At 42.3% G+C, this 13,837-nt stretch overlaps 1 protein-coding gene across 1 annotated transcript; it reads left to right on the forward strand.

The window, feature by feature from the left end:
- Window positions 1-3,524: 3,524 nt before the first annotated feature.
- Window positions 3,525-7,953, forward strand: LOC311140342 (CD276 antigen-like). Its single transcript, XM_084175363.1, has 5 exons — window positions 3,525-3,574; window positions 5,295-5,367; window positions 6,149-6,502; window positions 6,688-6,978; window positions 7,512-7,953. Exons 1-5 carry the CDS (start codon window positions 3,557-3,559, stop codon window positions 7,697-7,699), a joined length of 924 nt encoding a protein of 307 aa, XP_084031489.1. The 5' UTR covers window positions 3,525-3,556; the 3' UTR covers window positions 7,700-7,953.
- Window positions 7,954-13,837: the final 5,884 nt, after the last annotated feature.

The following is a 13,837-nucleotide window of genomic DNA, read 5'->3' on the forward strand; positions in this document are numbered from 1 at the left end:
CCAGTGTGTGAAGTTTTGCGGAGTGTTTGAGTTAGCTTTGCGAGGCAAAGATGAAACTGAGGGCTCCACCAACCCTGGTATTTTTCTTGGACTTGTCAACTTTGTGGCACAATTAGATGAGGTGTTTTATGGAAATGCATATTGTTTATGCAGTGTTGAGGAATGTGAAAGAACACCCTTGATTATTTTTACTGTGATAACTTATTTTGCTTTTGTAAGCCAACACTTTTGAGATCAGTCAATAAATGCTTCTGGTATTGACTTATATGCTGCCCCTGTCTTCATGTTGTTGCTGGACATATCTTTTTTTAAATGTGTGTAGGTCACCTAAATCATCAGAAAAATTGCCCCCCCTGAGAATTTCTTCAGGAGCCGCCACTGTGCACATCTCACTACTTATATGATAAGGTTTGGATGTAAGGTCCCTTTTCATTTTCTCGCCAAATCATGTCCATATCATCCTAAAGTAGCAAAAACAATTTCTGTAACTCAAGTGGATTATTTATTTTTAGGCTCCCCTAATGGTATATACTGTATATAACAAGTGTACAGCTATCTAACTTTTTATAAATTACGAAATATTAGATACATTTACCTCAGAATCGTTTTGTTAGTGTAGTGCCAGCCAGGGAAGGGTTGGATTTTTTTTGGAGACATAAAGTGGTTTCTATGACAATAAAACCGGGAGCTAGTTATCCCACGTTACCCTACGTTTACATCGCGCGGTACAAAACATGGATTGAATATCTTCCTGAATTTCCTCTGGTTTTTGTAGAACCACCTGCAACTGAACATTTTTAAGATACACGAATCGAGAACGAGGAAGAATCGCCAAGATAAGGTTTTAAATGAAAAATATATTACGGCGTTTTCTATTAGCCAAGCTGTAACGTCGACTATTATGGAGTCATCACATTGTTTTGCCCGAATGGAACACTCGGGTGGGGAGTTATATGCAGGCTATCTAGCTAGTTAGCCATTATATCAAACACAAACAAGACACAGGCAGTCTAAATAGCGATTTAATGTTATTTTTTCACCATCATTGCGAACATTGGCATTGTCAAAGCAGGGTGCAGACAAGAAGTCAGTGTTCTTTTTCAGCTACTCAGGCAACGATAGCATGGCAGCATAACTATAAAGATGACATCATCACAAGTGTACACGTATAGTTAAAACGCAGATTGTTTTGCTCCAATTCAATGTGTAACTGCAATATCCTTAGTTCAACAGACAAAGTTTTAGCCTATCAGCGTCCGAAATTAGCCTACAAAATGTATTTATTTTTGGAATGTTCGTTTAAATAGGAGCTGGGTTTTTAATTCTGCTGTTTAGAAATGAGACAGAGGCTTAGGCTACATCCAGGGCCGGTCCTTGCTGTTATTTTATGAATGCCCATCTACAGTGGGGAAAAAAGTATTTAGTCAGCCACCAATTGTGCAAGTTCTCCCACTTAAAAGATGAGAGAGGCCTGTCATTTTCATCATAGGTACACATCAACTATGACAGACAAAATGAGAAAAAAAATAATCCAGAAAATCACATTGTAGGATTTTTAATGAATTTATTTGCAAATTATGGTGGAAAATAAGTATTTGGTCAATAACAAAAGTTTCTCAATACTTTGTTATATACCCTTTGTTGGCAATGACACAGGTCAAACGTTTTCTGTAAGTCTTCACAAGGTTTTCACACACTGTTGCTGGTATTTTGGCCCATTCCTCCATGCAGATCTCCTCTAGAGCAGTGATGTTTTGGGGCTGTCGTTGGGCAACACGGACTTTCAACTCCCTCCAAATATTTTCTATGGGGTTGAGATCTGGAGACTGGCTAGGCCACTCCAGGACCTTGAAATGCTTCTTACGAAGCCACTCCTTCGTTGCCTGGGCGGTGTGTTTGGGATCATTGTCATGCTGAAAGACCCAGCCACGTTTCATCTTCAATGCACTTGCTGATGGAAGGAGGTTTTCACTCAAAATCTCACGATACATGGCCCCATTCATTCTTTCCTTTACACGGATCAGTCGTCCTGGTCCCTTTGCAGAAAAACAGCCCCAAAGCATGATGTTTCCACCCTCATGCTTCACAGTAGGTATGGTGTTCTTTGGATGCAACTCAGCATTCTTTGTCCTCCAAACACGACGAGTTGAGTTTTTACCAAAAAGTTATATTTTGGTTTCATCTGACCATATGACATTCTCCCAATCCTCTTCTGGATCATCCAAATGCACTCTAGCAAACTTCAGACGGGCCTGGACATGTACTGGCTTAAGCAGGGGGACACGTCTGGCACTGCAGGATTTGAGTCCCTGGCGGCGTAGTGTGTTACTGATGGTAGGCTTTGTTACTTTGGTCCCAGCTCTCTGCAGGTCATTCACTAGGTCCCCCCGTGTGGTTCTGGGATTTTTGCTCACCGTTCTTGTGATCATTTTGACCCCACGGGGTGAGATCTTGTGTGGAGCCCCAGATCGAGGGAGATTATCAGTGGTCTTGTATGTCTTCCATTTCCTAATAATTGCTCCCACAGTTGATTTCTTCAAACCAAGCTGCTTACCTATTGCAGATTCAGTCTTCCCAGCCTGGTGCAGGTCTACAATTTTGTTTCTGGTGTCCTTTGACAGCTCTTTGGTCTTGGCCATAGTGGAGTTTGGAGTGTGACTGTTTGAGGTTGTGGACAGGTGTCTTTTATACTGATAACAAATTCAAACAGGTGCCATTAATACAGGTAACGAGTGGAGGACAGAGGAGCCTCTTAAAGAAGAAGTTACAGGTCTGTGAGAGCCAGAAATCTTGCTTGTTTGTAGGTGACCAAATACTTATTTTCCACCATAATTTGCAAATAAATTCATAAGAAATCCTACAATGTGATTTTCTGGATTTTTTTTCCTCAATTTGTCTGTCATAGTTGACGTGTACCTATGATGAAAATTACAGGCCTCTCTCATCTTTTTAAGTGGGAGAACTTGCACAATTGGTGGCTGACTAAATACTTTTTTCCCCCACTGTATGTGGTTAGCCTACCGTTTGTAAAAGACCAAAAAACGACATCGGCACAGGACCAAAACATTTATTAAAAAAACGTTTGCTCGTGCTTACTGTGGTGTAGCCTACCATGTCGGCCCACAATGGAATTTTATGAATGCCCATTCATGTGGTAGGCCTACCATTTGTTAAACATGCCATTGCATTGGCTTTATTAGTCCTGATTCCTGTGACTAATCAATTTCGTTATTTAAACTCTGTATCAGCTACCCAACATTAACAGGAGTTATCACGAGCCTATTTGCAATGTGTTTACACAGCACGAAATGATTGCTATGATCAGCTTGTCAAAAAATTGACGGAAACAAACTTGAAACCACTGATCATGACAATGGGGTGAAACTCCTGGACAACAGTTGTGATTGTCCATTCCATATTGTCCATTTTACTTTGACCTGTCCTGTTTTTAGGATATGTTTGTTAACATGACAGCGCACATTTAATTTGATTGAGCCCCATTTAGGTTAGGCTATTTGATCGGAGAAACCAGCCTGTAGGCTACAGAAGAGGACGCATGCAGTGCATTAGCAAAGTATTCAGACTCCTTGACTTTTTCCACATTTTGTTACATTACAGCCTTATTCTAAAATGGATTTTAAAAAAATCTCATCAGTCTACACACAATACCACATAATGACAAAGCAAAACTGTTTTTTAGGAATTTTAGCAAATCTATTAAAAATAGCAAATCTGAAATATTACATTTAAATAACTATTCAGACCCTTTACTCAGTACTTTGTTGAAGCACCTTTGGCAGCAATTACAGCCTCGAGTCTTCTTGGGTATGACGCTACGAGCTTGGCACACCTGTATTTGGGGAGTTTCTCCCATTCTTCTCTGCAGATCCTATCAAGCTCTGTCAGGTTGGATGGGGAGCGTCGCTGCACAGCTATTTTCAGGTCTCTCCAGAGATGTTCAATCAGGTTCAAGTCCGGGCTCTGGCTGGGCCACTTAAAGACATTCAGGGACTTGTCCCGACGCCACTCCTGCGTTGTCTTGGCTGTGTACTTAGGGTTGTTGTCCGCTCTGGAGCAGGTTTTCATCAAGGAACTCTCAGTGCTTTGCTCTGCTCATCTTTCCCTCGATCCTGACTAGACTCCCAGTCCCTGTCACTGAAAAACATCCCCACAGTATGATGCTGCCACCACCATGCTTCACCGTAGGGATAGTGACAGATTTCCTCCAGACATGATGCTTGGCATTCAGGCCAAAGAGTTCAATCTTAGTTTCATCAGACCAGAGAATCTTGTTTCTCATGGTCTGAGAGTCCTTTAGGTGCCTTTTGGCAAACTCCAAGCAGGTTGTCATGTGCCTTTTACTGAGGAGTGGCTTCCGTCTGACCTCTCTACCATAAAGGCCTGATTGGTGGAGTGCTGCAGAGATGGTTGTCTTTCTGGAAGGTTCTCCCATCTCCACAGAGGAACTCTGGAGCTCTGTCAGAGTGACCATCGGGTACTTGGTCACCTCCCTGACCAAGGCCCTTCTCCCCCGATTGCACAGTTTGGCCGGGCAGCCAGCTCTAGAAAGAGTCTTGGTGGTTCCAAACTTCTTCCATTTAAGAATGATGGAGGCCACTGTGTTCTTGGGACCTTCAATGCTGCAGACATTTTTTGGTACCCTTCCCCAGATTCCTTCGACCTCATGGCTTGGTTTTTGCTCTGACATGCACTGTTAAATGTGGGACCTTACATAGACCGGTGTGTGCCTTTCCAAATCATGTCCAATTAATTAAATTGACCACAGGTGGACTCCAAGCAAGTTGTAGAAACATCTCAAGGATGATCAATGTTAATGTGTGCACAAAATTAGAGCGAAATAAGCTTTATGTGTGTATGGAAAATGTCAGGGATCTTTTATTTCAGCTCATGAAACATGGGATCAACACTTTACATGTTGCGTTTTATATTTTTGTTCAGTAAAATAAAAACTACTACTAGAACTACTGTCATCTTGTGAAACACATCAATAATAGAAATACAATGTATACAATTTATCCATTTTTACCCTTCTTAATTATCCATTAGTAGTCATTTCTGGGGATTTGTTGTGTAGTTAGTTAGCCAACCTCTTTACACTTTTCACCCACATAACTGAAAAAGTTGAAATAGGCGTACTTCATCAGTTATCCTGAATCTTGGTACGTCTGACTGAGACAAGAATAGCCATGCATGTTGTAACTTAAGGCATGTAGTATTTTCAATATATGGATGTGATCCACATTGTTTTTCACATGTTAGCTTTCTTTTTACAGGTCTACTCAAAAGTGTGTGGGATGAAAAGACAAGGCATCTCAAAGTTTATTTCGGTGTCACTGCTTTCCTCAGGTAGCTAGTTATTATATTCCATCATCTTATCATGTGTAAACATGCAGGGTGTATCAAGGATGTATTCATTAGAGCACACAGTAGCAAGACATTTTGCACCATTGCACGTAGGTCCCTCCCTGTTCTGTTTGCTTCTGTTTGCTGCAGTTTGGTTCCTAGTGAATACATCCCAGGTATGGCCGTGCTGCAGTTTAGCTTACAGAGTTGAACGTAAACTCGTCAATACCATCATAACTAGATGATGCCCATAGTATGTATCCGTCATATAATATGTTTTTAACCTCTAAATATTCTAAATATTCATACTATATGTTTAACCTCTAAATATTCCATTTTAATTCAGTTGGAGCATACTAACAGGGGCTCTTCATGCGGTAATTCTAATATACTGTAAATCTAAGTCACAAAACCCACAGTTTGGATCGCTGAGTAAACATTTTCTGTACTTCAATGATGACTTTGCTATAAGACAACCCTATGTGGCTAAGCATTTCCACAGTCACGGTTGTAGTGTAGATAAAGGGTGTAGATTGTCACTGTGGCTTTGCAGCTACAACAGAAACAGAATATTCATCACATTCTCATACTAAAAATGAGGAACCAAATTAAGTTGCAAAATGAATTTGTATACTAACATTTAATAAATCATTATTTAGAATGTTGGTTTTACAACAACAGTCACCAAGAAGCTCAAAGGTATCACAGTATCTTTGGTGATATAATAAAAGAGAATTGAAGTTTCTCCCTAATCTATGGCTGTATTGTCTGTCTCCTTCCTTAGCGATTATTGAGGTTCAGTTCCTTATTTCACCTATGGGAGTGGCAGCTCCGGGCAGTGACATCACCCTTAGCTGCTATTTCCCTCTGTATGAAAACCTGAACCTCAACAATGTGATTGTCAACTGGCAGCATGGAGAATCAGAGGTGGTCCACAGCTATTACTATGGGAGAGATCAGCTGGAAAGACAGAGTGTTGTTTACAAGGGACGCACTCATCTGTTTGAAGACCAGCTCACTGTGGGAAATGCCTCACTTAGACTGAGTGGTGTGCAGCCGAGTGACCAGGGCCAATACACCTGTTATGTGACAGATGAACAGGGAAGCACCAAGGAAAAGCTACTACTTCTAGTGGCAGGTTAGAGTATGTATTTTTGTCCTTTCAGATTTATCAGAAATCTTGCATCTATGGGGGATTAAAAGACAAATAAGTATTAAGCTACCTGCACAAAATCAGCTCATAGTCATCTACTTGTCTAAAGCCTTTTGCAGTCAGAATTCTCCTATGTTAAGAGTTTAATGTGTTGTTTTTGTTTACCCTAGCCCCCTTCAAGGAGCCCCAGCTCTCTGTACAGTCATCCTGTGACAGCTTCTTCATCACCCTCAACTCCTCCCAGGGTTTCCCCCAGCCTAATGTGTGGTGGACAGACTCCATTGGAGGAGATATCTCCAATCAGAGCCACAGCCGTATTGGCCTGGACAGCAGGGGGCGCTATGAGGTCCACAGCTCCATGGAGGTCAGGCCAAACAGTACACTCACCATCATTGCTGAAATGAGACTGGATGTTCTCAATCAAAGCTTCACCCGCTCACTCACCCTCCACCCACTCCCAGGTAATGTTGTGACCTACCAACTGGTTTAGAGGTAGAGCAATGTGACCAAGTATGGATCACTGATTTAGTGATGAAATATTAAACCATTGCATAATCACTAAGGGCTAAACCCTGACGAGATAGTGTGTTACTCTTACACAAAGTCTGCAATGTATGAATTCTAGACACAATTTGTAGTCAAACACACCCATCTTAAATAAGGATTTGACATTTCACTTCATGAGGGCAAATGAGTCATATGAGCATTGTGTATAGATGTACTGCATGCAAGAATAACACCATTTCCACAGGGGGCCAGTATGAAATATGTATGCACTCAATAATTGTAAGTCGCTCTGGATAAAAGCGTCTGCTAAATGACTAAAATGTAAATTGGATCACTAAAAATACCATTGTAGAGTGCAACTTCCCATGAGAGGAACTGTTCGCAATGACCTCAATGAAAGGTTCAGTGACCAGGCAGTACTACTAGAGGAAGAGGTATTTGGGAGGTGAAGCTGAAAGCCTGTCTCTTTCTCTCTTCTCTTCTACAGAATGCTGTGAGGTGCCTCTTGCAACCAGGGGCAGACCAGCTTTGGTATTATTAGGGATAGTTCTCTTGGCAGGATTAGCAATGTCACTCATTTTGTACTACAGACACAAGCCTGAAACACACCAACACCAGATGGTCCCACGTGATGATACAACAGGACAAGATGAGGCTCATGAAACAGAGACTTGATACGTCATGACAGAATACTAGTTTGAGAAGTCTAAGCTTACAGGACTGTGTTTCAATGTCACAAATATAGGTGTGTTGCTGCCTTTGAAAAATGTCCACACATTAATTCTGATAATTCAAACTAAAGAAACAAACAGCATGGTAAACATTGGCTGGTATGGTCAAAATACTGTGTCCTGCCATTCCAGTCACTCCCAGTAGGCCTTGGAGCATGTATGCCTTTTAACTGTATTCCCGATCGGCCTGTAGAGGGGGTACACACACTTGACAGGGGTTAGTGGCAAACACACATACAATAGAAATTCTTCATGAATTGGAAACATAAGAAGGAATTCCCCTCGACCATGCACCAAAAAATAAATTATAATAATCCCATTGACCCCCATTGTAAAAGAGCCAACCTCGTCATCGATTTTTAGATATACAGAAATAACAAAAAATGACGAAAAGCTGCTGTGTTATTCAATGTACATGTTACCAGGTCAAAAATCCCAACATACGGTTCGCAATGGTGCAACTTAGAGCCCTGTGGCTATTCAAATCAAATGTTATTTGGTCGCATACACAGGTTTAGCAGATGTTATTGCGGGTGTAGCGAAATTATTGTGTTCCTCGCACCAACAGTGCAGTAATATCTAACAATACACACACATCTAAAAGTGAAATAATGGAATTAAGAAATATATAAATATTAGGACGAGCAATGTCGTAGTCCGGAGTATATATATATGTGTATATATATATATATATATATACAGTACCAGTAAAAAGTGTGTACACACCTACTCATTCCAGGGTTTTTCTTTATTTTTACTATTTTCTACATTGTAGAATAATAGTGAAGACATCAAAACTATGAAATAACACATATGGAATCATGTAGTAACCAAAACAAGTGTTAAACAAATCAAAACATATTTTATATTAAAGTAGCCACCCTTTGCCCTGATGACAACTTTGCACACTCTTGGCATTCTCTCAACATGCTTCATGCATTTTAATTAACAGGTGTGCCTTGTTAAAAGTTAATTTGTGGAATTTCTTTCCTTCTTAATGCATTTGAGGCAATCATTTGTGTTGTGACAAGGTAGGACTGCCACAGGAAAAGAAGACCCAGAGTTACCTCTGCTGCAGAGAATAAGTTCATTAGAGTAACTGCACCTCAGATTGCAGCCCAAATAAATGCTTCACAGAGTTCAAGTAACAGACACATCTCAACATCAACTGTTCAGAGGAGACTGTGTGAATCAGGCCTTCATGGTCGAATTGCTGCAAAGAAACCACTACTAAAGGACACCAATAATAAGAAGAGACTTGCTTGGGCCAAGAAACATGAGCAATGGACATTAGACTGGTGGAAATCTGTCCTTTGGTCTGATGAGTCCAAATTTGAGATTTTTGGTTCCAACCGCCGTGTCTTTGTGAGACACAGAGTAGGTGAACGGATGATCTCCACATGTGTGGTTCCCACCGTGAAGCATGGAGAAGGAGGTATGATGGTGTGGGGGTGCTTTGCTGGTGAAACTGTCAGTGATTTATTTAGAATTCAAGGCACACTTAACCAGCATGGCTACCACAGCATTCTGCAGCAATACACCATCCCATCTGGTTTGCGCTTAGTGGGACTATCATTTGTTTTTCAACAATGACCCAAAACACACCTCCAGGCTGTGTAAGGGCTATTTGACCAAGAAGGAGAGTGATGGAGTGCTGCATCAGATGACCTGGCCTCCACAATCACCCGACCTCAACCCAATTGAGATGGTTTGGGATGAGTTGGACTGCAGAGTGAAGGAAAAGCAGCCAACAAGTGCTCAGCATATATGGGAAGTCCTTCAAGACTGTTGGAAAAGCATTCCAGGTGAAGCTGGTTGAGAGAATGCCAAGAGTGTGCAAAGCAGTCATCAAGAGAAAGGTGTTAATCAAATCCAAAATATATTTATATTTGAGATTCTTCAAAGTAGACAACTTTTTTGGTTACTACATGATTCCATATGTGTTGTTTCATACTTTTCTACAATGTAGAAAATAGTAAAAATAAAGATAAACCCTGGAATGAGTAGGTGTGTCCAAACTTTTGACTGGTACTGTATATATGTACAGTGGGGAGAACAAGTATTTGATACACTGCCGATTTTGCAGGTTTTCCTACTTACAAAGCATGTAGAGGTCTGTAATTTTTATCTTAGGTACACTTCAACTGTGAGAGACGGAATCTAAAAATCCAGAAAATCACATTGTATGATTTTTAAGTAATTAATTTGCATTTTATTGCATGACATAAGTATTTGATACATCAGAAAAGCAGAACTTAATATTTGGTACAGAAACCTTTGTTTGCAATTACAGAGATCATACGTTTCCTGTAGGTCTTGACCAGGTTTGCACACACTGCAGCAGGGATTTTGTCCCACTCCTCCATACAGACCTTCTCCAGATCCTTCAGGTTTCGGGGCTGTCGCTGGGCAATATGGACTTTCAGCTCCCTCCAAATATTTTCTATTGGGTTCAGGTCTGGAGACTGGCTAGGCCACTCCAGGACCTTGAGATGCTTCTTACGGAGCCACTCCTTAGTTGCCCTGGCTGTGTGTTTTGGGTCGTTGTCATGCTGGAAGACCCAGCCACGACCCATCTTCAATGCTCTTACTGAGGGAAGGAGGTTGTTGGCCAAGATCTCGTGATACATGGCCCCATCCATCCTCCCCTCAATACGGTGCAGTCGTCCTGTCCCCTTTGCAGAAAAGCATCCACAAAGAATGATCTTTCCACCTCCATGCTTCACGGTTGGGATGGTGTTCTTGGGGTTGTACTCATCCTTCTTCTTCCTCCAAAAACGGCGTGTGGTGTTTAGACCAAAAAGCTCTATTTTTGTCTCATCAGACCACATGACCTTCTCACATTCCTCCTCTGGATCCTCCAGATGGTCATTGGCAAACTTCAGACGGGCCTGGACATGCGCTGGCTTGAGCAGGGGGACCTTGCGTGCGCTGCAGGATTTTAATCCATGACGGCGTAGTGTGTTACTAATGGTTTTCTTTGAGACTGTGGTCCCAGCTCTCTTCAGGTCATTGACCAGGTCCTGCCGTGTAGTTCTGGGCTGATCCCTCACCTTCCTCATGATCATTGATGCCCCACGAGGTGAGCTCTTGCATGGAGCCCCAGACCGAGGGTGATTGACCGTCATCTTGAACTTCTTCCATTTTCTAATAATTGCGCCAACAGTTGTTGCCTTCTCACCAAGCTGCTTGTCTATTGTCCTGTAGCCCATCCCAGCCTTGTGCAGGTCTACAATTTTATCCCTGATGTCCTTACACAGCTCTCTGGTCTTGGCCATTGTGGAGAGGTTGGAGTCTGTTTGATTGAGTGTGTGGACAGGTGTCTTTTATACAGGTAATGAGTTCAAACAGGTGCAGTTAATACAGGTAATAAGTGGAGAACAGGAGGGCTTCTTAAAGAAAAACTAACAGGTCTGTGAGAGCCGGAATTCTTACTGGTTGGTAGGTGATCAAATACTTATGTCATGCAATAAAATGCAAATGAATTACTTAAAAATCATACAATGTGATTTTCTGGATTTTTACAGACCTCTACATGCTTTGTAAGTAGGAAAACCTGCAAAATCGGCAGTGTATCATATACTTATCCCACTGTATATGTGATGGGATGTATAGACATTATGGACAGTATGTGGATAGATATACTATATATATCTGAAGAATACGTGGATAGAATAGTATATGTACAGCAACAGTTGAATAGGATGGCCTTGACTAGAATACAGTATATACATATGAAATGTGTAAAACAGTATGTAAACATTATTAAAGTGACCAGTGTTCCATTTTTAAAGTGACCCGTGTTCCATGTCTACAGTGCCTTCGGAAAGTATTCAGATCCCTTGACTTTTTCCACATGCTGTTACGTTACAGCCTTATTCTAAAAATGATTAAATAAAGACAATTCCTCAGCAATCTACACACAATACCCCATAATGACAAAGCGAAAACATGTTTTTATAAATTTTTGCAAATGTATAAAATACAAACAACAGAAATACCTTATTTAAATAAGTATTCAGAGCCTTTGCTATGAGACTCAAAATTGAGCTCAGTGGCATCCTGTTTCCATTGATCATCCTTGAGATGGTTCTAGAACTTGATTGGAGTCCACCTGTGGTAAATTCAATTGATTGGACATGATTTGGAAAGGCACACACCTGTCTATATAAGGTCCCACAATTGACAGTGCATGTCAGAGCAAAAACCAAGCCATGTGGTCGAAGGAATTGTCCGCGAGACAGGATTGTATCGAGCCACAGATCTGGGGAGGGGTACCAAAAAGCATTTAAGGTCCCCAAGAGCACAGTGGCCTCCACCATTCTTAAATGGAAGAAGTTTGGAACCACCAAGACTCTTCCTAGAGCTGGCCGCCCGGCCAAACTGAGCAATCAGGGGAGAAAGGCCCTGTTCAGGGAGGTGACCAAGAACCCGATGGTCACTCTGACAGAACTCCAGAGTTACTCTGTGGAGATGGGAGAACCTTCCAGAAGGACAACCATCTCTGCAGCACTCCACCAATCAGGCCTTTATGGTAGAGTGGCCAGACGCAAGCCACTCCTCAGTAAAAAGTACATGACAGCCCGCTTGGAGTTTGCCAAAAGGCACCTAAAGACTCTCAGACCATGAGAAACAAAATTATCTGGTCTGATGAAACCAAGATTGAACTCTTTGGCCTGAATGCCAAGCGTCACGTCTGGAGGAAACCTGGCACCATCCCTACGGCGTAGCATGGTGGTGGCAGCATCATGCTGTGGGGATGTTTTTCAGCGGCAGGGACTGGGAGACTAGTCAGGATCGAGAAAAAGATGAACAGAGCAAAGTACAGAGAAATCCTTGATGAAAACCTGCTCAGGACCTCAGACTGGGGTGAAGGTTCACCTTCCAACAGGACAACGACCCTAAGCACACAGCCAAGACAACACAGGAGTGGCTTCGGGACAAGTCTCTGAATGTCCTTGAGTGGCCCAGCCAGAGCCCAGACTTGAACCCAATCGAACATCTCTGGAGAGACCTGAAAATAGCTGTGCAGGAATGCTCCCCATCCAACCTGACAGGGCTTGAGAGGATCTGCAGAGAGGAACGGGAGAAACTCCCCAAATACAAGTGTGCCAAGCTTGTAGCGTCATACCCAAGAAGACTCGAGGCTGTAATCACTGCCAAAGGTGCTTCAACAAAGTACAGAGTAAAGGGTCTGAATACTTAGTTTTTATACATTTCCTAACATTTCTAAAAACCTGTTTTTGCTTTGTCATCATGGGGTATTGTGAGTAGATTGATAAGAAAAAACTAAACAATTTAATCCATTTTAGAATAAGGTTGTAACGTAACAAAATGTGGAAAAAGTCTAGGGGTCTGAATGTTTTCAGAATGCACTGTGTGTACACAGGGCAGCAACAGTGATTACGTTTAGGGCAGGGTACTGGGTGGAGACAAGCTAGTGATGGCTATTTAATAGTCTGATGGCCTTGAGATAGAAGCTGTTTTTCAGTCTCTCAGTCCCAGCTTTGAGGCACCTATACTAACCTCACCTTCTGGATGATAGTGGGGTGAACAGGCCTTGGCTCGGTTGGCTGAGGTCCTTGATGATCTTCTTGGCCTTCCTGTGACACCGGGTGCTGTAGATGTCCTAAAGGGCAGGCAGTGTGCTCCCGGTGATGTGTTGGGCTGACCGCACCACCCTCTGGAGAGCCCTGCAGTTGCGGATGGTGCAGTTGCCTTACCAGGCGGTGATACAGCCTGACAGGATGCTCTCAATGGTGCATCTGTAAAAGTTTGTGAGGGTCTTAGGGGCCAAGCTAAATTTCTTCAGCCTCCTGAGGTTGAAGAGGCGCTGTTGCACTTTCTTCATCACACTGTCTGTGTGAGTGGACCATTTCAGATTGTCAGTGATGTGTACGCAGAGGAACTTGAAGCTTTTCACCTTCTCCATTGCGGCCCCGTTGATGTGGATGGGGGCGTGCTCCCTCTGCTGTCTCCTGAAGTCCACGATCAGCTCCTTCGTTTTGTTGACGTTGAAGGAGAGGTTATTTTCCAGGCAGCACTCCGCCAGGGCCCTCACCTCCTCCCTGTAGGCTGTCTC

The sequence above is a fragment of the Coregonus lavaretus genome, assembly GCF_964263955.1.
Source record: "Coregonus lavaretus genome assembly, chromosome: 13".
Lineage (NCBI taxonomy): Eukaryota > Metazoa > Chordata > Actinopteri > Salmoniformes > Salmonidae > Coregonus > Coregonus lavaretus.